The 24705-nt window shown below is 43.7% G+C and overlaps 1 protein-coding gene across 1 annotated transcript in view; it reads left to right on the top strand.

The window, feature by feature from the left end:
* Window positions 1–24705, top strand: part of UST (uronyl 2-sulfotransferase) — a 293926-nt gene that overhangs the window by 220671 nt on the left and 48550 nt on the right. The window contains exons 6-7 of the mRNA XM_060114685.1: window positions 7982–8079; window positions 9951–10108. Of these exons, the coding sequence (XP_059970668.1) occupies window positions 7982–8079; window positions 9951–10108 (256 nt within the window). The remainder of the gene's footprint in view (window positions 1–7981; window positions 8080–9950; window positions 10109–24705) is intronic.

Here is a 24705-nt window from a genome sequence, read left to right as displayed (position 1 = left end):
ATATCTGGGGGGAAAAAAATCTTAGAATGTTAAAAAATGTAAGGGTAATTGTGAAAATAGTAGAAAGAAAATCTTTAGATTCTAAAGCAGAAGAAGAAAGGCAGGTGGTATTATTACAAACTTTAAAAACCAACAGAAAAGAAAAAAAAAAGAAGCAAAGAAAAAGAATAACAAACAAAACACAAAGAAAGATGCAAAAATAAATCCAAATATATCAATAGTCATAATAAGGTAAATGATTACATTCATCTATTAGACAGGGAGAAGGAGTCATCTGTTGAAAATAGAGACTGGAAGTAAAGGGACGAGAAAAGGTCACCATTTAAATGCTAAAAAATGTTTATAAGACAAATTTTAATATAAGGTAAGAGCATTAATAAAAAGGGACACCACATACAAATAAAGGGAACCACTACCAAGAATATATTCTATATAAATGTTAGTAAAGTTACATTTTGTAAACTACAAGTAAAGGGAGACAGGCACAATTATTTGTCAGCTACTTGAGGCCAGGGTGCTTACCATGATGCCTTATGTACAGTAGATGCCTTAATTCATAAAATAGTTAAAGAACCTTGGCATTGGTTTGTTGAAGATTTCAGCTTGATTTATTTAAACACAACAAGCAACCGATTTTGAGCTACCCCAAATTAAGAATCTCTGAAATCAGATTGCATTTGACCATATTGTGGCATCATAGATGTAAACTTCATGAGAAAATTCTAGTTGAAAGTTTAAAATTAGAATCCCAGGTGAAGTTTATCATGTTTCATTTCTAATCAAGAGCCTAAAGGACTGATATCCCTCCTCTACCTCTTTTTCCTGAGTCTTCCTTCAGCTAGTCACTGAATTCAGTTCTCATAATTTATGATTCTATAAAATTTATGCCTGAAATTTTTTGTCAAGATGGACTTTCATAAAGTGTCCCACTTGTATAAAATTTAGAGTATCCAGTGGTTTCTTAAGTAACTCCCACTGGGTCTAACCTCTGCTTAAAGATATTCTTTGTGCAAATATTCCAGACATTATATGTAGAAGGAAGGGAAATGATCGTTAGCCAAAAACACTATAATTATGAAAAGGAGTGACTGATAATGTATTCCACTTTTACTTTTGAAAATGTTTGTACAAAACTGGGTTGGACCCCGTGGTTTTACACTAGAATCTGTAGACATTTATTTGCCTAATAAAATAACTGCACAATCTGGCAGAATCCTGCATACTTGGCAACCCTTCCTGCCCAGGTGCCTGGAACAGCATTGGCCCAGCAGGTGTGGCTTTCAAAACGTTCGGAGAGTTGAATTCGGGAAGTCTGCCCAGCACCCCACCTGTGTACAGTGCGCCTTCCTGAAGGCCACGTTCGTGCCCAGCTTGTCATAGGTTCAAAGGGCCTCTATTCATTCACAATTGATAATGAAAACTAAAATAATCAAGGGATTGACACGATACACCAAAATTATAATACATTAAATTTCTCTTCAATAAAAGATGCCATGCATTTTTAAAGATATTTTTGACATTTAGAATATAGATACTCTATAGTGTTTAACACTATTGTACACATAAGAAACCTCCTCTTCCCCTTGCTAGCATGGGCTTGGTATCCCCTCTTTCCTTAAAGGGTGAGAGAGGGGGAAGAATAGAACTCTCAGCAGCCTGGACCCGAGGAAGGAGAGGAAGAGGAAAAATGTTTTCTCATATTTTTGGGTTTTTCCACAAGGCGCTCTTTAATCATAGGACCCAACAGTCATGACCCAGCTAGTAAGATCCGACTTCCTGGGCCCTACAATCAGAATCACCTGCTTATATAGGGTGAAGGGAGGGGCGGTGTGATGGGGGTCATGCTAGCTGTTCCAATATCCTGAGCCTCTGCGTGCTGGCCTGAAGCAATGATTTTCAGATTTAGAGCCTTTTTATCAACTGAAGTCTTATATGGAACCCAATACATAAACCAGGCAAAGCATAGCTCTTCCGATTTTGGTAGGGCTTGGGGTGTTGGAGCCCTGCCCATCTGGCACAGCCCTCACCTCACCATGGACCGTATGTGTAGCTCAACTTTTCCTTTTACTGGAACTCCTTAAATCCCTCCTTTCTGGGCCCAGGATTAGCCATAGCATTGGAGGGGGCTTGATGACGAAAGATCGTGGAATGAATGAGAAATATACTAGAGACTTCACTTATTTTGTAGAGACTTCCCTTATTTTGTAGGGACTTCACTTATTTTGTCTCACTAAAAGAGCAAAGTCCCAGGACCACTCTCAGTTTGGTAAGAGGTGAGAGGATTTTTTAAAATGGGGACTGTGGATGCTTAGGATGATGCAAACCACACAATGTAGGTTGTATGTGCTTTGTCTACTCAGAAGGCTCACCAGGAGTTACCTTGAACTTGCTGTCAGATCCTGAATTCTTCTCCAGCCTCTGGAGCCTTCCTTTCTCTATAGGTGGACTGGCATATACTAACACTTGTCCTGCCAGGAATTCCGCCAAAACCTAGGCCTGCTATGGGACCAGGGGAGGAGGCAGAAGGAAATTCCAGGCAAGGGACCCAGATGAGCCAGGCATGGACTTACCTACCGGCCCAGTGTTGAGACCCACGAAGGGCAGCCAGGTTCTCAAAATCACCAAGGTTCCTCTTTAAAAGCAGGATGGACCTAGAGTCTGTCATACAGAGTGAAGTGAGTCAGAAAGAGAAAAACAAATACCGTATGCTAACACATATATATGGAATTTAAGAGAAAAAAAAAGGGTCATGAAGAACCTAGGGGCAAGATGGGAATAAAGACACAGACCTACTAGAGAATGGACTTGAGGACACGGGGACAGGGAAGGGTGAGCTGGAACAAAGTGAGAGAGTGGCATGGACATATATACACTGCCAAATGTAAGGTAGATAGCTAGTGGGAAGCAGCCGCATAGCACAGGGAGATCAGCTCGGTGCTTTGTGACCACCTAGAGGGCTGGGATAGGGAGGGCGGGAGGGAGGGAGACACAAGAGGGAAGAGATATGGGCATGTATGTATATGTATAACTGATTCTCTTTGTTATAAAGCAGAAACTAACAAACCATTGTAAAGCAGTTATACTCCAATAAAGATATTAAAATAAATAAATAAATAAAATGCAGATTTCTAGCCTTGTCCCCAGAAAAACCTGTTAAATCAAGCTCTCTGTTAAATCAAGGTAGGGTCCGAGAATTAGCATTTCTTAGCAGGTGCCCTACTTGATTGTTATTGCCACTGCACTGTCCGTAAGAGTCCTTCAAAGCTTTTGAACAGAGGGGTGAAGTGGATGAATTTGCATTTCAGCTGAGTTACTGCAGCAACTTTGTGTAGAACGTGTTCAGGGAGAAGAGATGAAAGGAAGAGATACTGACCAGCTTCAGAGGAGCTCAGCAGGGCCTGAGGTGTGGAATGGATGCCAGAAGGCAGGTTAGAAAACCATTTGGGGGTCAGGTTGCAGGGTCGGGCCACTGAATGAGGAGGTCAGTGAGGGTGAGAGAGGACTCAGGAGTGACCCCCAGGTATCCGGCTGTAGTGACTGGGGTTTCCTTTGGGCACTGCAGGCCCTTTGGCATTTGACAGGTGCGTGTTATTCATCACAGTCCATCCAGAGAAAATGTTACAGGAGAAAATCAATTGAAAGTGATTTTGCTGTCCGATCAAAGTGGAAGAAGATGAACCCACTAAGAAAACCTAGAGGGTGTCAGTGTATGCTTTTAAAAATAGCACAGTTTAGAATAAATTTCAACCAAAATTGGCCTTTTTTTTTTTTTTTTTTGTAGTTTTGGCAATTAAAAGGACTCAGTTATCTGGAATGTTCGCCCCTAGAGAATATCTCATTTCCTGAATAAATTGAGACTATGGGGAGAGTGGGATCTTAGGTTTAAACCCAGTCTTACAAGAGGGCTGGCTAGTCTTGGGCAAGGGAACACTTTGTGGGGTGTCATGGTAGCTGCCAAGATCCAAGGACCTGATAAGCAAATCGTAGATCAAGCACTGGCAAGCAGTCTGGCAGGCGGGCCAGCTTGGCTAAAGTCATCACCGTCATGAAGATCTTAGAGCAAGTCTTAAAATAAGTATTAAGGTTTTCGTTTAACACAACCTTATCCTAGAAACACTGCATGGGAAGAAAAAATGAAATTGCATAATCATTTTAAACTATATATGTACAAAGAGAACTTCAGTATAAAAAGGTGATTGTAAAGCAACACAAGATAGCGAAGCCTAAGGCCAAAAATAAAGCCATTAACTCTGGGGGAAGCCGTATGGCCCTGGGGGGGACTGGAGCAGGGCACTGGAGGAACAGCTGTGTTGACACTTGTCACATGTGGTTGCCCAAAACACTGAAAGGTCACTCACTGAAGTTCTGGGTTCCAGTAAGAGTGGACTGTGTGAGTGGCCAGAAGCAGCTTCCCGAAGCCCCGCGTCCTTGAGCTGCCAGGAAGCAGACCCGTGTTCACTGTGGCCAAGCCGTAGGCAGCTGAGTGCGTGGGTCTTCACAGCTCGTTTCCTGCTTCCGCTTGGTCTCACATCTGAGTCATCTTGTATTTATGTCCTCCTATAGCATTTCCATAAGATGCTTGTGGCCAACACCATCCATCAACCTAATGGGCTCAAATGGAACTCCTTGAAATCTCCTGCGACGTGCCTTGCTCTAAGAAAGGAAGAATTGTTAACAGTAATTCTTAAACTAGGAATTTATGTCTTCCCATAAATGGACCTTGAGAGGTTATTTGTGGATTCCAATAGAGAAGCGGCTTTCCTCGGTCCCTGCGGTCCTCAGCCCTCCCCTTCCCCACCAACTGATGCCCTCTGCCTGCTCCCGCGAGCCCCAGGCCAGGATCTCTGGGGACAGAATCAGGGTTGTGTGTCTTGGCTGGTTCCTTCTGCCATTTGCTCATTCAGTCGCTGCGTATTTATTGCACCTCTGCTTTTTCCAGGAAGGGTGCTAAGCACCGGAGATGCAGTGAGCAGGCATCTGTGCCCTCCTGGAGTCACCACGTATACAAACAGTTACACAAGGTCTTCTTAAAAGGGCACTGTAGGGCCTCCCTGGTGGCGCAGTGGTTGAGAGTCCGCCTGCCGATGCAGGGGACGCGGGTTCGTGCCCCGGTCCGGGAGGATCCCACATGCCGCGGAGCGGCTGGGCCCTTGAGCCATGGCCACTGAGCCTGCGCGTCCGGAGCCTGTGCTCCGCAACGGGAGAGGCCACAACAGTGAGAGGCCCGCGTACCGCAAAAAAAAAAAAAAAAAAAGCCACTGTAAAGTGAACTCGGAGAAGCGCAGGCGCTGTGAGAGTCTCTGCGGGAGGCTTTGGTGGGCTCAGTTGCCCCGCCCCTCGTGTTAATGCAGGTCTCTGGGGGGCTGACTGTGTGGGGGGCAGATCTCTAGACACCCCCTGAATCACCGCCATTTTACTCAGCCATTTGCTGTGAAATCTCGACCTCAGAGGACAGACCCTGCTGACCACGCTGGCCCTGGCCGGAGTCTCCCGTGCTCTGCGTCCCACCCAGCTCCTAGCTCCCTCCCTCTGACCCCAGCCCAGGTCCTGGTCACTCTGACCTAAGGCTCAGGTCCCTGGGGGAAGCCAACTGCCAGAGGATACCTGGAGGGGGAGGGAGGGAGGGGGGTCAGAGCATCCTCATGGCAAAGCCTGGTCACCCTCTATACAAGTTTTAGTTTGTTTTACAATGTGTAGATCTCCTTAAACTTTTCTGATGATAAAACTAAAATACATGTATTATAATTAAAGCTAACATTTCAAAAACAAATAAAGTAAAAGTTCAATGTATTCGCATCTTCCATTACATCTACCACCATAAATGACTTCTTTTAACAGTTTGGTGTTTATCCTTCCAGATTTTTTTTTTTCTTTTGCGGTACGCGGGCCTCTCACTGCTGTGGCCTCTCCCGTTGCGGAGCACAGGCTCCGGACGCGCAGGCTCGGCGGCCATGGCTCACGGGCCCAGCCACTCCGTGGCATGTGGGATCTTCCCGGACTGGGGCACGAACCCGCGTCCTTTTCATCGGCAGGCGGACCCTCAACCACTGAGCCACCAGGGAAGCCCCTTCCAGATATTTTCGTCCCTATGTAAACACTTTTTGTTTGTTTGTTTGTTTGTTTTGCGGTACGCGGGCCTCTCACCGTTGCGGCCTCTCCCGTTGTGGAGCACAGGCTCGGGACGTGCAGGCTCAGCGGCCATGGCTCACGGGCCCAGCCGCTCTGCGGCATGTGGGATCTTCCCGGACCGGGGCACGAACCCGCGTCCCCTTCATCGGCAGGCGAACTCCCAAGCGCTGCGCCACCAGGGAAGCCCCTTCCAGATACTTTTGTCCTTACGTAAACACATTTTATTTTTATGTTGTCCTACATGTTCATATTGGCCTATAATTGACTTTTTTTCATCTGAAAACTCATCGCAGACACTTTTCAAGACAGTGCATGTAGATCCTCCTTATCCTTTCTGAGTGCCCAGTATTTCATCATAGGAATGTGCCATAACTGCTCTGTGAATCAATCCCCCATTAACGAACTGTAGGTTCTGCCATATTTTGTTGTAATAAATCTTATAGTAACGAATAGTCTTATACATACATCCCTCTGTGTCAATTTCTTCTTAGAAAGGTATTTGGGGTCTAACATGCATTTTTAATGGGTTTTCATATGCCGTGAGGTGCTCTTAACCACCCTTCACTTCATGCATGGCTGGATGGGCTGACATACACCATTCCATGTGCTTCTAGTATATTCCTCTCTGTGAACTGTGCACCTGTGCTTCCCACAATAGGCTCAGGTGCTCAGCTGGAGTGTGTTTGTTCCTGAATCTCTTTATTCCAGTTGAATTTGTTACTGTAATTGTGTAATTTATTTAATTGGTATATAAGCCAAAGAAGCATGAGAGAGAAAAGAAAATGTTGTTGAAAAAAAAGATATTTAAGTTACATTTTCCAACTCCCACCCTGAACTAAAAAAAAACTTTTAATAACTAACCATTTACCCTAATCGTATTAGATTCAGTGGCTTCAACTGACTCATAAACTTCATTGACCATAGGACCATGTTTGCTGAGTTATATCCACTCTTAATTTGCCTTGCCAGTATTGTCTCTGAAAAAACATCCCATAGCTGTTTGGTTTGTTTGTAAATTGGGTTATCTTTTCTCCTTAGAAATACCTAAGAACCAGACATGTCTTATCTAGGGTATCCAATGTAATCTGCCTTCATGAACGTGGATTTTTAGCCCTTCTTTTCATGTCATTGTAAGCTCTAGTAATGCTGACAAAGACACTGCGCTCAACCTCATAGAAGAGAAATTTTCTATGCGGAAATTCCAGATTTTCTATTTGGAACTCACAACTGTTGCTTTTGAAAGTGAGAGAATGTTTATATGCAAACATCCTGCCCCTTCCTAACCTAATATAACATTAGAAATGGTTTTACAGCCCCTCCAAACTTCACAAACCCTCTATGTGACCGTTGTAGGTACTTAATAAGTATTTGTTGGACATGTGGATACACAGGGAAACACACTTCTACAGGATTAGCTGTACAGGGATCTCTGATTAAGTCTGAATGAATTAAGTCATGAATTCATTCAACAAATATTTGGTAAGTGTCCACTGTATACTTCCCAGTTTCTCATAACTGCTGGGGCCACAACTAGCCACAGTCAGTAGAACTGCTCCAAGATGCTTGTCATCTAGCTAGAGACTTCAGGCCACTGGGAAACGCAGAAATTCATTTAACTCAACACAGCAAGCACTCTGTGAAATGCTCTGACCATATGTGTACCTGACCAGTGGAGCAGGCTGGTGCAAGGCAAAAAAAGGATTTCACTTCTTCTCATGAAATCCATCAATTCTCTACATCTTCTCAAGGCCTTCCCGTATCATTAAAGTATCCATTTTACTTACACTGTATGACATTTGACAGAGCCCTGCAGAGACCGCCAGACATCTCACTGCTGTGTTTTCTCTTCTAGGACATCAACGAGTGTATTCTTGAAAACTATCCTGAGTGTTCCAACCCCAGGTTATTTTACATCATTCCGTATTTTTGTGGACAGCATCCCAGATGCAGGTAAAGACTGAAACAGACTCATGACATGCTCATGTGGACAACAATGACATGAAACCCCCCGACTGGCACTGCGTGGGTGTCTTCTGCGTCCCCAGTCTCTCTAACTTCTGGAATTCAGTTAATATTTACTGTTAACCTTTCAAGATCGCATTTGAGATTCTGAATGTCCTATACATAAAGAAATTAACAAATCAAGGTCTGGCAGAGGCCTTGGGAACCACCCGTAAAGCTGTGTAACTGAAATGCCAACCAAACTCTTCTTCACCTTTGACATACACCTGTCACTCCCCAGCCCATGAGATAGTAAAGCCCAGGGGGTGCGCCCATCCTGCTCCTCTGTAGTGACTGTGCTGCATCCACAGCTGTCCTTGCCAGTGTGGTGTGTCTAAGGGGGTCTGAAACACTAGATGCTCACACCCAAAATTCCAGAGTGTCTCTCTCCTGAGGCATACTTAGTAGAAAGAGAAGAAAGTACTTTCTAGTGATCCCTCCTCATACTTGGTTGTGAGACCTTCTTTAGAAAGTGACTTATTCAGATAGTAAGGGCCCTCAGTGTGGTCCACCCACCAACTGCATCTGCATCCCTGGGGTACTTGTTAGGAACCCTCACCTCATCATAGTCTCTGAGGTGAGGTTCAGGCATCTGTGACCACCTCCTAGGTGATTCTGGTCTAGCTACACTTGAAATTCGTTGTACTAGACAAATGTGTAGCCTCCAGAAGAAATGGTAGTAACGATGAATTTTATCTTGGCTTGGTGGAAAATAAACCCTGCTGCCAGAAGCGGCATTTTCCCCGAAAGGAGACGTTGATTAGAAGGTCGTTGTGTTCCTTAAGAGACTGGGGGTTGGGGGGGGGGGTGCGGTGGGACACAGCTGTTTTCAAATTGCAGCTCACTCATTGTACTTTTTGCTTACGCTGTGATTGCTGCTAAGTTATTATGTGTGTTGTTATTGTTGACGTTTTGCTGAGTTAACCAATTTGTTTACGGTCAGAATTCTGGGGCTAGAAGTGTCCGTTTTCTGCTTCATTATAAACTCCTGAGTTCAGGAGGCCTCCCTCACCCACCCTGTCCCCTGTAGTAAATGCCTCCTGCTTCACGGTCAGGGCTTCAGATCCTGGGAAGATTTGGGGCCAGTTGACTCGCTTTCTGTCAAAATGAGGATATTTATTCCAAGAAACAAGATTCTAACTCCTTAAAGTACTTTTAAAATTATATATTTCCCAACCTTGGGGCGAGGACTTCTGATGCCTTATCTCGTGATGATTTTCAAAACGCTTTCAAAATGTCACCTTGTTCCACCTTGATGACAATGATTTGAGCTAAGTAAGGATTATTAAAATTTTTCAAAAAAGAATCCTGGCTTGCCCAAATTCCCCCAGGAAGTCAGCGCCAGCCAGGCCCGGAGCCCAGCTCCTGGGATCCCCATGCTGGACACTTAACATTCATATCAATGTTGTTGGCTCAGAGATCGGCCTTACAAATAAGATTAGGCTGTTTTCCTTCTGTAATTGAAGAAAAAAAAAAAAGGTTTGTTTTTAAATTCCTCAAAAGAATAAGATGATTAGTGGTCATGACCTGGCACCTATTTTGATTTCAGTTAAGTTTCATATTTCAAAACTTCTAACTTTATGGGTTCGGTTTGGTCCTCCTATTAAAAGGCCATTCTAATCAGCGTTTATTGAGACCTAGCTGCCTGGGCCCATTTTCTCTTAACAAACATTGAGGTGGGGCTCGCTGGGCCCTGGAGAAAGTGGGATTTGGACTTACGTGACTGGGGACGGGTGGGAGAAGGGGGAAGCTTCCAACATGTTGTTGCTGCATTTCAAAAACCAATCTTTGATTTCAAAATCATTTTTATATCCATAAAGGGAACCTGGTGAGTGGGCCCTTGAAAGAGCAAAACTGAACGTGAATGAAAACTTCCTGCTTGTGGGGATTCTTGAAGAGTTGGAAGATGTGCTGCTTTTACTGGAAAGATTTTTACCTCATTACTTCAAGGGTGTGCTCGGTATCTACAAAGACCCAGGTAACTCCGTCTGTAAGCAAGTGCTTCTCTGTTTTGAGGCTTACTCACCTTGAAAAGGACTCGGGAAGTAAAGGCGTGAAATCCTCTCTTCTGGTAGTGAAGGGGAGCTCCCCTGGCTTCCAAGCAAGGTTAGAACCACGAGATTTAGATACCAAAACCCTGAGCTTCAGGGCCAAACATAAACTCGCTGTGTTTTAAACACCGGATGCTTCCATTTCTCCCTCTGGAAAGTGAGATTGGCTGCATTGCCGTCGGCCGTGTCCTGGTGCTGGGGTGAACCAATGAACAGGCAGGTGTGTGTTGGAGTCCTGGGCGAGTGTGATGAGGTAACTCTGGCCTTACTTCCATTTGACAAAAGCAAATCCTGGCACATAGAATCCATGAAGCAGCACATTGAGAATCCAATTATGATTTTACTCTAATAAATGGAGTGGGGTCCAAACAGAAGCAAGAAAGAGAATGCAGCAAAGCAATTCTAAGGGTTGCCCATACTGTCACTGTAAATATCATTACTTTCAGAAGTCCATCATTTGTTTTTCTCATTATAATTTTACCTTGAAAGGCAAACAACCTTGTTTGTTTCTTTCCTCTTCTTAATCTACTGCTCCCACAACAGTACCTCTTCACGAATCCGTTTATGGTTTTGTTTTGTTGTCCGGAAGTGGAAGGTATGATTCTGCTTTGTAGAAATGAGGCACAGGGGAAGGGCTTCCCAAACGCAGCTTCTGCCTCACATGCCACGCAGCCAGGCAGGGACCTCGTACCACACCTGCATCACTGACAGGTGCTGATGCCCAGGTGAACTGGTTTTGCCTACAGGAGCCCTGACTTCTGTTCCATCGGGTGGCCCTACCACTACCAGGGACTCGCTGGGGGAAGGTGATTTTGCCTTGGTCTCCCAATACTCTTATTCAGAGATAAACTCCCACGTACTTACATGACCATGGACCTCGAGGTATGCCCTGCAGGTGTGTCTCCGCAGCAATGTGTGGTTGGAATAGCTAGAAGCGTAACAAACTCTAAATTGTCATTTTTTGGAATAGGGCCTTCCTTTGCCCTTTCAACACTGGGCAATTTAAAGAGTTCAAAGAATTTAAAGAGTTCTCCTGTGACCAGTTTTTAGCTCTGTAGGACAAAGTAAACTCTGGTCTTTGTGCAAGGAGGAGTCTCACCCTAAATCAGGCTCCTTTGAAGAAAAGGTTTACGTTATTCATTGTTATTTCCCTTCTTTGGCTTTATCTTGTTGTATAGTGTGTGGGGGTGTGGGGGTGTGAGATGTACAGTATGAGATAAAAGGCTGACTGGGTCTTGGAGACACATAGTTGTCAGCTAAGAAGAACACACTCTCGTCCCAGCACTTGAGAAGTGTATGGGTGAGGCCACATCACGCACATCATGCATCCTGGGATCTGGGATTAACACGATTCACAGGATGTCACAGCCCAGCACACCAAAGGTCAGCATCAGAGGTGTAGGTCTGATAACTTAGAAGAGGACATTTTAATCTTTGTTCTTCTTAAATACAAATAAACCACAAACAAAAATCTTAGCCCCAAGAGCCCACTTACCTACTGCTGTCAGGATGTATCATCTTCACTTCCCAACTGTTCTCCTCATTTAAATACCTGACTTCTCAGGAACTGTGGGCCTTCGTCCCGTGATCTAGAAGCCCATTAGTTAAAGTAAAACATATTTTTGAAAATTGAGTGACTGAGCTCTTTTGTCTCTAGCTGTGATCTTTCCACCTGTAAAGATTTTCCTCCCCTTTGAGTTTGGCATAGCAGTATACGAAATACTTCTGAGGCTGCTGCTCCAGGGAGAATGCAGGCCAGCCAACACGTTACCAGTTCACACAGTCCAGCTATACTAGTGGTTAGAGCAGCGAGACACGTCTACACTGCCCTGGGCTCCCACCCTCCGGGTGCACTTCCACAGACACACACACCTCACCGCCCACCCCCAAGGGGTTCTTCAGGACTCTGGCCCAGGACTCAACAACTGTTCTAATTTAGTTCCTGAGCATTAAATATTTTGCATATCACTCCAGTGTAATGGTCTCCGCTGCCACACGGCACGTAGACGACAAAATGAACATTTGAGTGATTCTTCAGTAACTTCGCCTGTGTTTTGTGGTCTCTCAGGCACCTCCCGTGAGATTTTTCTATGGTAACCTTGAAGGCCAAGCAGCTCCACAGTTGCTCTATCCCGAAGTTTCCTCATCCCCTGAAGCAGGGGACAGGAGACGAGCATCCACGCCTGGCCAGCTTTCCGGTATATTGTAGCCTCTGCAAAGACTAAGTCCCTGTATTGTTTTCTCATGGCCACAAATCGGTGAGCTGGTGTCAAATGGGTTAGAGGATGAGAAGCAGCAGGTCACTTTATCATTCACACCAGAGCCTCATCACCTGTGCATTTTCAATCTAAACTCACAGATAATGGCCCCCTAAAATCATTGCTCTTGCCCTTTATACAAGAATTTTATAACTGAGTAGACCAGAGGACAGAGGGAAGAAACACTAAAATCTGAGACCTTTAAATATTTGTAGATTAAACTGACCATGGAGCTGGATTAAGATGCAAACACTCCACTGGCCATTTTTCTTTGGTGCTCATCCTGTTATTTAAAAAAATGCAGGTGTGTGCAGATTTCAGTAGTCCCCTTCCAGCAAGACGAAAAATATTTAGACCAGTCTCACTGCTGAAGAAAAAACACGAATAACAATAACCGGGGAGCTGGTAAAAATAACGTCCGCTAGTCAATGGGTTGTCACTTATTCTAGGTTGGAAAGATAGTCATTAATTCTTCCCAGTCAGTACTGTGGGTTCCAATAACCCACCATTTAGAGAAGTCAATAACTTCGCGAAATAATAGGTCAACTGTTTGTGCTCCCTCACCCCAGTCATTGCCTGTAAGAAGGTACATGCTGGTGAGTAAATTTGTCTCCTATCAAAAATATTTGAAAAACTTAGTCGTCATAATTTTTTTTGAAATTTAGTCATTTTATATTAATGTTTGCATTCTGTGGAGACCCAGTTAGTGTATCTCAGAAGAAGTTGATGATAGTAAGTACTCAAGATGAAATAAGAATGAAAGTTGTAGCCTGGTGGATAACCAGGAGAACACACTCTGGTATTTCTCGCCAGCCCACGGGCAATTGCTAATGTTGAGGCCAGTACCTTGGAGTGAGGGCTCAGTAAACTCCGCCCAACCTGTGTATGAGTTTGAATTGGGAGAACCAAGGCCAAAACAGATTTACTGGGTAAGAGTGACCTCACTTCTTTAACTTATGCCATCTCATTTTTTGTTGATTAATCTCGATTACATTTGCTCATTACTTACCTTTCAAAAACAAGAAGCTTGGAGCCGGCCCAAAGAATTGGAGAGACAGCTCCATGGTCATCCACCGAAATGTGGACCAAAGGGCCACAACTTAGTGTTTCTGAGCCACAAGCGTTAACGTGTTCATGCATGCTTTTCCTCCTTAGCTCTTAAAAAGGGACACACTGTAAGCTATCAGTATTTTTCTTAGTCATAGTTTCTTTAGGAGCTAAAATCACAGTGGTGTTAAAGGCCACAATAAATAAGTAAATTAATTAAAGATAGAGAATAAGTGAATATCTGTGATAGGAAAAGTCCTTATATCAGCGTCTCGCATATCCGCCCCTGACTTGGTGAGTAACCCAGCTGTTCCAGCTCAGTAGCGCCACTTAGCATCCAGATATGGAACTCTAGGACCTGATATTTTAACCCTCCTATGCGAGGACTACGTGAGGACTTGAAAGCTAATCCTTTTCCCTTGTATTTTAAATACTTTCCAGCCCTTTTCCCTTGTATTCTAAATAGTTTCTGTTACTACTAGCATTACATTAGTGTTCATTTTCAACTTGTTTCCGTTACAAATGTAAACACTGGAACCTCAGTAGAGAATTTACAAGACTTTTGTGGGCTGTCTTGAGAATCTGGCCACCAACTACACTGCAAAGGAAAAATGTCTAATTCCAAACAACATGACTTCCGTGCTAACTTTGAGCATTTAAGTTCATTCATAAATTGGGTGCTTTTTTAAAAAACTGCTTATACTTAAATATTTTATTAACAACGACGATAAATAAAGTACAAATTTAAATATGTTTTTAGGCATGAATGATAATTAGACTCCTATTAAGGGTATAGCAGTGTACTCTTGGAGTTCATTTGCATTGCAGTATTCAAATCTGAGGATATTTACATAGAAAATTAAAATTGTCCTGTTATTCATAAAGAAAAGTTATTTATTTATTTTTGTGTGGTACGCGGGCCTCTCACTATTGTGGCCTCTCCCGTTGCGGAGCACAGGCTCCGAACGCGCAGAACGCACAGGCTCAGCGGCCATGGCTCACAGGCCCAGCCGCTTCGCGGCATGTGGGATCTTCCCGGACCGGGGCACGAACCCATGTCCCCTGCATCGGCAGGCGGACTCTCAACCACTGCGCCACCAGGGAAGCCCAAGAAAAGTTATTTTTTAAGGAAAGAACACTGAGTTGGGAGTTTGAAGAGACTCCTAGTCCGCTTTCTGCGGTGGTTCTGCCCAGAGGACCCGAGCAAATGTAGCTTTGTGTGGTTGATCGCTAAGGTCTATATTATTATGATACTGAAGTACCACATAGAAGGTTTTAAGGTTCCTCTTTCTACCTTCGGTTGATTAGCACAATTATACGGTGCTTCCCCCCCACCCCCACCCCGCAAAAACCACAGGCAGTCCCCATTGCCTTCGTAATTCCCAGGTTTAGTTATGGAGACTATCGCCACCTAGAGGACATGACCAATCCTCGCTGCAGGGTCATTCCTTCAGAATCCGTTCTTCCTTAAGCCAGGGATCCCAACACACTCTCTGGTCACACTGTCCACCCTTCTCTCTCCACACCATATGCATTTCTGTCCAGAAGACAGAATATCATAATTATTAGAGCACAGGCTCTGGAGTAGGCAGCCTGGGCATTAAAGCCCGTTTCCACTTAACTGGATAAGCAGAGGTAAGGTGTAACCCCTGTACCCCATAGCTTCCCCATCTGTATAAGGCACATAAACAATACTGTCTACTTCACTGGGTTGTTGTGAGAGATGAACCTGATCGAATCCATGTAAAGCCCTTAGCCCAGAGCTTAACATATGATTAAGTGTTCAATAATTAGCTATTAGCCTGCCAACCACGTTACAGGAGAGAGACAGGGCCATTATCTGGGAGGCGCTGGGGCTTCGGCTGTCTCTGTAACTTCTACATGAAGGAAAGAAAGAGCGAGAAGGGAGAGGAGAGGGAGGGGGGGAAAGAAGACGAAAAATGATCACCCTTCACTTATTTCATCAGTGACAGCTGACCTATGACTGTGAAATCGCATGCTTTTAGGAAATAGTATTTCTGACTTAGAAGGAGAGGAACAATTATATTCTGGCCAATACCTTATTCCTGAAACAATCACAGGGAATACGTTTAATGGAAATATTACTACAGTGACATGCTCAGGACTGAAAAACACACACCATGAAAGTCACTGAGGGTTTCTTTAAAAATCATCTATTTTTATGCCTGAACTCTTAGCAGAAATATCAGGGCGTTAAAATTTCAACCTTAAATGAAACCCACTGTTGAGATGCAACCAGGGCCAATTACCATTAACTCGAGTTGAATGTTGAATCTTTCAGACTGTTATACATCATGTTATTTAATAGATATAGGATGGGTGTTCAATGATTGAATGGCGTTTTTATTTTAACTAAGACCCTAAGATTCAGTTCTTGAAAAACCTTTATTTTCCATAGGCAGAATTACATACTTCAGAGCGCTGTTAATGAATTAAACATTGTCCAGCAGGTGGCAGTGTCCCTCCATTTTCTCAAGGAAGTGCTTGTGGTTTCCTAACAGTTTGCATCTGCTGACAGGCGTTTACAGAATGCTTGAACACAGATGTACAATTATGCCCAGTATGGGGCCTAAAAATGGGATCGTATCAAAAGGATTCCAAGTACAATTGATTGCAGTAGTCCAAAGCACATTATCTGAGAGCCAGTGGGGTCGGGAATTGGGGGATAGTTTACAAATAAGTTTGCGTGGGTTAAAAATATATGTACCGTCTACTCTGGTTTTATAAAAATCATCCATCATTCTACAACGATTGGATTAAGCATGCTGTTTCTCATTTTTTATTTCCATCTTCTTATTACTTTTGTGCTACAACAAAACCCAAAAACATTCTGGAACTTCACAGGTATACAACTGATGGTTGGGAGAAATTCAGACTATCTACAGGCACCAATGAAGTTGTTTAAAAACCTCATTTATCGGGCTTCCCTGGTGTCGCAGTGGTTGAGAGTCCTCCTGCCGATGCAGGGGACACGGGTTCGTGCCCCTGTCCGGGAGGATCCCACATGCCGCGGAGCGGCTGGGCCTGTGAGCTGTGGCTGCTGGGCCTGCGCGTCCGGGGCCTGTGCTCCGTGGTGGGAGGGGCCACAGCAGTGAGAGGCCCGCGTACCGCAAAAAAAAAAAAAAAAATAGAATAAACCACCTCAATTATCATTTATGAAAAATAGGATACCAGTCTGTTATTGGTTCATGTACCATCAATATTCTCCATAACGATTTGTTTATCACCAGTCATGTCCTAGAGTCAGATTCTAGTCAGGTTGGTACTGCATTACGTGTGTGTGTGTGTGTGTGTGTGTGTGTGTGTGTGTGTACACCCATTCATGTTCAAACAACTAACCTCCTTATTACACAGCAATGGTATCTTAGTGAATAGTCTTGCATGCGAGCATCAGCAACACTTCCTAAATAATAATAATTTGCATAGCAATTTACCGTTTATAAAGCACTTCCATAAGATGACCTCATTTGATTCTTACACGAATCCTCTGAAGCTGAGGAAGACAATTAGTCTTTGTCTCATTTTCTAAATAAGAAAGCTGAGAGTCAAAGAGTAGAATAGCTTGCCCACAGTTATCAAGTCCTAAGTGACCACAGACATTCAAGCTTCTGTCCCCAGAACCACCACAAACTCCATGAATCTATGGCCCTCCAAACAGCCTTCATATTTAATCACTAATACAGAACATTAAGTGGGTATTAAGCACTCTTGTGTATTGCAGTTGAAGGTAAATGCTTGAAAATAAAATCTATAGATTATCTCTATTCAACACATGGTCTGATTTTATAGTAATAATGTTCCAAAAATATTTCTCTTCTTTGAAGACTAATATTTAAATAGCAGGTATAATCTGAAAATACTAGAAAAATTCAACAAGCACTTTCAGCAAGTGTTTCCATGTCTGCAGTACACTCCAGTCCTGGGCAACAGCCGTATAAAGATAAAGAAAACCATATCTGGCATGAATGCCATCGCAAACTGGATGGGCACTTCCTACTGGAGATATTTGGGCCAGGCCTTGAAGGGTGCATCGCTCTTCACCAGGTGGACGTGGAAGGAGGCAAGTTAGGCAGAAAAAAATAACACAAGTGCAGACCTGGAGGTTTGAAGGCACAGAAGTCCCAAGTCCCATACTTGGGAGACATGAGGGGCGTCCAGCCCACCTCGGCCCTTGCCTACTGACCTTGCCTCTTGAGCTGAGCCCCCAATTCTTCGCAGCTCAGTCACCCTACTGCTAAGCCAGTCCTGCCCAAGGCAGGAAAAGTATCCACAGCCTTAGATCTCTATGTGGTCCAACCTGGAACTGAGTCACTCATACCAATCCCAGAACCAGTGGCCAAGCCACAGTTGCCAGAGGGCCATGTGTCACTCCCCCAACCCCACTTTCCCTGCCCTCTGCAAGCCTGACCACCACCCAAGGACCCCTCACTTCCTAACAGTGTGTCAGGATACTGCCAGGTTCCCAGGTCCCTAGGGCTGGGATTCTTCCTCCTTGCTTGCTTTCTGTTTTTCTGCACCCAAGACCCAGCCACCCTCCGGGCCTGGCGTAACCATTGGCTCCAGTCGGTCCAGCACTGTTCCACTGGGGAGCCCACCACACCTCTCCAGACACCACCTGCTGCCCTGCCTGACCCTCAGATTCCCCTCCCTGCCCACCAGCGTGGACTCCCCTTCTGTTACCAGGCACTCCCTGACTCCGGTGAGCTCGCTGTGTCCCTTGATACTGCCCCTGGTCTTCCTGGCCTCCCTCACTAGGAGCCCTTGGAATCATCCCTCCAGAAGTTTCCCCTAGTCCCCACCTCCCACCCATGCACCCTGGGAAATTGATCTCTTCTAGGTCCCAACCTCATCCTCTGGAGAACCCCAGGTGCTCCCCACAGTGTGGCCAGGCATGGGGTATGCAGTTTTCTTTCTTATGATTCATTTCCCCAGACAAACCGTTGGCTAATAATATCTGGGTGTGTGGTGGAGGTACCAGCATTCTTCTGTGTTTATAGGTGAATTTCTTCTACTTGGGAATTTATTCACTTCTACTTTGAGCAGTTTTTAGTTGAACTTGACAGTAATATGCTTTGCATTGAGTAAGAATGTTACTAAGGGTGGAATTAGTCACCACAAATTTCAATTTTTGGACTTTCCTGGTAACTCAGCAAAGCTGAAATGCTCCTAGAGCCTGGGCAAAGAAGATTAGAGACCCGACCCCAGAGGGTGATAGTTGATCTTTTTATAAAAGACCCTGTGAGCTTCCTGCTCTTTCATGCCCAAACTTCCAAGGTCTGTACCCTCCCCAGGGCCTAATGTGGTGATGTGGCAAGGGCCTCAGACAGAGAATTTCAGAACGGTCTTTGTGCCCTTGACTCACGGTCTTGCCTTGCTGACATCCTTTGCTTATAAAATGTACCCCCAGCTGGGGCGAAGTACAATCCTTACCCATTTCGCATGACTCAACGTTTTACAATGGAAGCTTCTATTTTTGTTCAACTAAATCTTGTTCAAATAAAAATATCATTTCCTGGTCTGTATTTTTTTTAATATCATACATTTTTATCAACATATAATGTCCTAGCTTTTCACATCTTGCAAATGGTGTTGGACTGTGACAGAACATGGTGAAAAACTGCAGATATACCTGTGTACAGACATTGCTGTTTTTAGTGGTTTCTTGTGAGCTATATTAAGCATATTCATTTCACTGTCCGCAAACCCATAGAGAAACCCAATCTAATTCCCCACGGATGAGAGTAGGGAAGTTTTGCTTGTTGAGTGGGAGTTTCAGATACTCTGACTGCAAAGTGTCACCCCTCCAGTTTTTACAGTATGCTTCTAAGTACTTCTGTTGCCTTGTCATAGCCAGACACTACTGGAGCTATTTTTCAAAACATGTTTTCCTAGAATTTTACCTTCCTGTGTTTTAACTATACTTTATATATTAAAGCAGTGCATGTATATAATTAAAAATCAAATAGTACTAAAAGGCATGTAATGAAAAGCCGTCATTTCCTATTTCAACCCTCTCCATCGCAAAGTCTGGTTCTGCAGAGGCAAACGCTTTCAGCACAGTTAGCTGGTTCTTCTGATAATCACCACACTAATTATAACTAGTATGCACAGGCTTGTTTTATTTTTTTTGTCTTGATGTATTCATTTGAGACGTTATTTAGTTCTGTTATTCCACCACCCTCACCTCTACTTCCTCCCCTCCACCATCTTCATAGTATAGCTCTATCCATGTTTTACATGCGTAGTCCCTGTTTACGTTACTGTGACTGCATATGTTTCTTCGATGCTGATCCAAGTAAGTACACCATCATCTTGTTTCATTTCTTGCATAACTTATTGTTTTTTTAGAATTGATTATTGCCTTGGGTTTTTTATCCGCTTAGATTTATTTATACCTATCAACATTTTCGTATGTGCCATTAGATCTGTTGTATCAATCTTACTTTTGATTTTTTTTCCCATATTTTTATCGGATAAGTATACCATTCCATTTCCTGCTCCCCCATCCCAGGACCACTACCCCCCTTCCCACCCAGAGCTCTAACTTCCTGCTTCCATCTGGGCAGATTACTCAGAAGCTCCCTTCACAGCTGTCCTGCAACTTCCCTTTACCATTTTACTGAATGTATTGTATCCCTGATCTTCTGAATCCCTCAAATTCTATTTCTTGATTTAATAACTCATTTTATTCCAAGATAGGCCCAAATTGCTTCCTGATAAAAGGTGCGTGGGAGGTTGTAAATTCTTTGAGTCACTGCATGTCTGAAAAGCTCCGTGTTCTACCCTCTCATCTGACTGACAGTTTGGCTGGGTATGGATTTCTTCATACATGCACTTCATTTCCCACATCTTTTTCTCCGACTTTCTCATTCTCTCTCTCTCTCTCTCCTGGAGTGTTCCGTTTATTCCTTTTATGAAAGTTTACAACACCTCAGGGTACTGAGTATTCGGTAGATACATTTAAGCTTAAAACTCATGTTTTTCATTTCTGGGAATTTTTCTTATTTTACTTCTTTCATGATTTTATCACCACCATTTTCTCTGATTCATTTCTGGAATGCTGTTGGTCAGATATTTGAATCCCTAGGTGCATCCTCTCTATGTGCTTTATATTTTTTTCCTCTCTTAATTTCCATTTCTTCAACTTTTTCTCTCTGGAAGAGTTCCTCAATGTGAATTCCAGTCATTCTGTTGAATTTTCTCTTTTCCAAGAACTCTTTTTTAATCTTTTTTTTCTTTTTGCATAATATCTTGCTCTTGTTTGCTGGGTACAATGCCACCTTAAATCTCTGAAAATTACAGAGATTTAAAAAAAGTGTTTTCATCTATTTCTTACATTATGTCTACTTGCTCCAGGATCCTTTCAACTGTTTGGTTGATTTGGGCATCTCTTTTTCAGTCTGAAGTCTTTCCTCTGGTAATCTTTGTCGGAATTCATATTTGAGGGTGAGACGCTAAAGAGCTCATTGAAAGTGCTGTGCAGTAGGGAAGGCTTCTCATCTAATGGACCCACTTGAGATGATCAAGCAACGATAGAGGTTTTACTGGGAAAACATTTGTTAGGACCTTAGGTCTTTTTTTCTCTGGAGTTGATCCAGTTTCCCCACTGAAGAGTCCCCCAAACATCCCCTTGGGGGACGGGAGGTGAGGAGGGAATGGGGGAGCAGGACACACGTCTGATTGCTGGTGGGGGACAGGAGCTGAAGGCCCACGTTCAGGCACAATTCACTTCATTGTTCTCATTTTAGCCCCTGCTCTCCTCTCTCCTCTGGGTTAGCAAATCAATCTGGAGCCTCTGCCAGATTCTTTGGAGACTAATCCTAAGATTGCCGGATCGCAGGCAGTGGAGAATGGGGGAAGAAGCATTGCAAGATAGCTGGCTGCATGCAGGTGTGGAGGGAATTGGGGGCCCAACTGCTTCATAGCCAGACTACCTGCCTCATGCCCGGCTTTCCCATCTGGGCTACCTGGTGCCACTCCTCTCTCTCTCAGGGGTTCTTGGGTGAGCTGACCCTCCTGATGTATGTCTCCCCTCTGCCAACACTCCAGTGCATATACTCTGCTCTGCTACATGCAATGCACTCCTCCAACCACTTTTCATCTTCCAGAAGTTGTTTGAAGTGTGTCTTCTATTGAACTCCTTCTCCAGTTCTTTGTCCTTGCAATCTTTTTATAAAATTATCGTCCTTTACTGTCACTTTAGTGAAGTGTTTCAAAGGAGAGGTGTTGAAGGCCTGTAGTCAGCCTACTGCATTTAGCTGGGAATGTGCTAACTACCTGAACTTTAAGATTCTATTACCAGTTTGTGTATAGCTTCTAGCTAGATCTGTTATAAATGTTTCTTTCATGTGATATCTGCATAGCCATGATGTGAATCGGGCTACCGTAGCACTGCCTTCAGCATCCATATCTTGGGATTATAGTACTGATGAAATTTCAAAAGCAAAACAAACAAAAACAAGATCCCTTAATGGTAGTTTATTAGTTAAACCCCTTTGTGTGTTTTTTCTAATTTTTATTAGAGTACAGTTGCTTTGTAATGTTGTGTTAGTTTCTGCTGTACAGCAAAGTGAATCAGCTATACGTATACATATATCCCCTCTTTTTTGGATTTCCTTCCCATTTAGGTCACCACAGAGCACTGAGTAGAGTTCCCTGTGCTATACAGTAGGTCCTCATTAGTTATCTATTTTATACATAGTAGTGTATACAGGTCAATCCCAGTCTCCTAATTCACCCCCACCTTGGTATCCATAAGTTTGTTCTCTACATCTGTGTCTCTATTTCTGCTTTGCAACTAAATTCATCTGCACCATTATTCTAGATTCCACATATAAGCGATATTATATAATATTTGTTTTTCTCTTTCTGACTTACTTCACTCTGCATGACAGTCTCTAGATCTATCCACATCTTTTTATTGAATGATGTTTGCTATGATGAGGCCCCAAACGACTGTTTTTTAAAATTACCTGGAAGACAGATCAGGGCCATATTGGAGACTTCTTTGATGGGAGAGAATGTAAATTATAAGAACTGATAAAAAAGACACTCTGTCATGATCAGAGGCAGTACCCGACCATCCAAAGGTACCATGCCAGTGTAACTTGGCATAAGCAGGCACCACCGTTTTGTGTGCTGTCATGTGTCGTTTCCCTAACCCAGTGCAGGGTTAGTGACACAGGTATCCCAAGCCTGGAGAGTCCAGGGCCTCGGTCCATGAGCGCTGTCAGTCAGCACATGTCCAGGAGAAAAAGCAGCCATTGAGAGGGTTTCTCGGCAGCAGCTGCTTTAGTAGCAGTAGCAGCAGCTCATATAACAAATGTTTCATGACGAATGCAAACAAAAGCCAACTCCGAAATTCCAGCTACGCCATGTCCAAGCCAGTTCAGAGTCGTATCACCACTCTGTTCAAGTTTTTTCCCCTTTCTAAATGCATTCCATATGAGCCGTGGTGTTGGGACAGCTGGGATCTCCTGCATTCACTCAGAAGGCTGTTTTTAAAGCCCAGACTGAAAGGAAAGTAAGTCAGTGGGAAAATAAACTCAAAGAAAACACTGAGACTCAGGTGGGTGTGGGAGGTGTGTTTGTTTTCCCCAGCCAGGCATGACCCCCGGAATGGGGCTGAAGGCTGAGAATCCTTTAGTCCCCCTCCTCGGAGGCCTGGGAGCAGGACTGTCCAGTGGGGCCCCTGAGTCGGCATTGGCCCTGGCTCCGGACGAGCACCACTTCTCAAAGTGTGGTCCAAGGGCTGTTGCCAGCCCGTAAGCTGCTTGCTACCAGCCCATGGTGAGATGAGGTAGAAATTGAGAGTAAGCCTGTAGAAACTTTGATGGTAATTTGGTATGGCTCTGATTATTTTTTTAATAACTCATTTTTATTGTAGTTTACAAAAGTATCAATCTGAGATGGATAACAGTGGGAAAAATTCAGAGATCTTTTGCGAAGCAATGTTGTAGATGCTCCCACCGGCTTGGGCTGCCCAGGTTAGCAAGTAGGAGGTCATCCAATTGACAGAAACAGTCCTAGGGTATTTGGGGCTTATGAGGCGCCGTGATTCTTCCATATGATTTTGCCTTCTTGGCTTCAAATTTCAAACTGCTGTTCCATAGCAATGGCTGAACACCCAAACTCAAGGAGATGTGATACTTTGAAACTCTGCCTTCCTAGAACTGGTGCCTTGACCTAAAACCTTTAAAAGTCATGATTCACACTACGATAGCACTTTTACAGTTAACAGAGTACCTTAGACTTAGGTTGACTCACTTCTTCCTCAGAACCAAGTTCTTCCTAACTTGGTTAGGTAGTGTTGTAGGTTGAATTGTGTCCCCCCAAAATACGTTGAAGTTCTAACCCCATGTATCTGTGAATGTGACCTTATTTGGAAACAGGGTCTTTGCAGATATAATCACGTTAAGATGAGGTCACATTGGGTTAGGGTGGACCCTAAATCCAGTGACTGGTGTCCTTACAAGGAGAGAAAGATTCAGAGACACAGGAAAGAAGGCCATTTGAAGTCAGAGGCAGAGATTGGAATTATGTTGCCACCAGCCAAAGAATGTCAAAGATTGTCAGCAAAGACAGTCAGAAACTAGAAAGAGGCAGGAAAAGTTCTTCCCTCGAGTCTTCAGAGGGATCATGGCCCTGCTGCCACCTTGACTTTGGACTTCTAACCTCCTGAACAGTGAAAGGATACATTTCTGTTATTTTAAGCTACCCAGTTTATGGTAATTTTATGACAGTCCTGGGAAACTAATACAAGTAGACATCTTCATCCCATCTCCAGATGAATATCTGGAGACTTGGTGATAATAAGCTCTGTCCATGTTCGAAGCAGCCAGCAAGTAGCATACCTGGATTTGAGCAAAGGTGAGCGCTACCCAGTACACCAGATTGCCTGTCTTTGTGGGACAAAGACATTGGGGGAAAAAAGAAATACCTAACATATGGAGAAAGTTAAATAAATGACTTTACAATAATGCAATGAAATATGAAGAAGCCATTGGAATTTCATTTTGAAGCATTGTTCATTCTGAACCACTAATGAAAAATCAGACACACTATTATATTGCACAATATGTTAATAGTGTACACACAATATGCTTAGAAGAACAAACTAAAAGGGAAAAAAAACAAAAGAATAGCAGTTGTTAGTTGTGCTTGTGGGCTCTGAGTAGTTTTCATTTGTTCCTTTAGAC

Source organism: Mesoplodon densirostris, chromosome 12, assembly GCF_025265405.1.
Source record: "Mesoplodon densirostris isolate mMesDen1 chromosome 12, mMesDen1 primary haplotype, whole genome shotgun sequence".
NCBI classification, from domain to species: domain Eukaryota; kingdom Metazoa; phylum Chordata; class Mammalia; order Artiodactyla; family Ziphiidae; genus Mesoplodon; species Mesoplodon densirostris.
The sequence above is the reverse complement of the archived record's forward strand: the minus strand, read 5'-3'. Positions and strand labels throughout refer to the sequence as shown.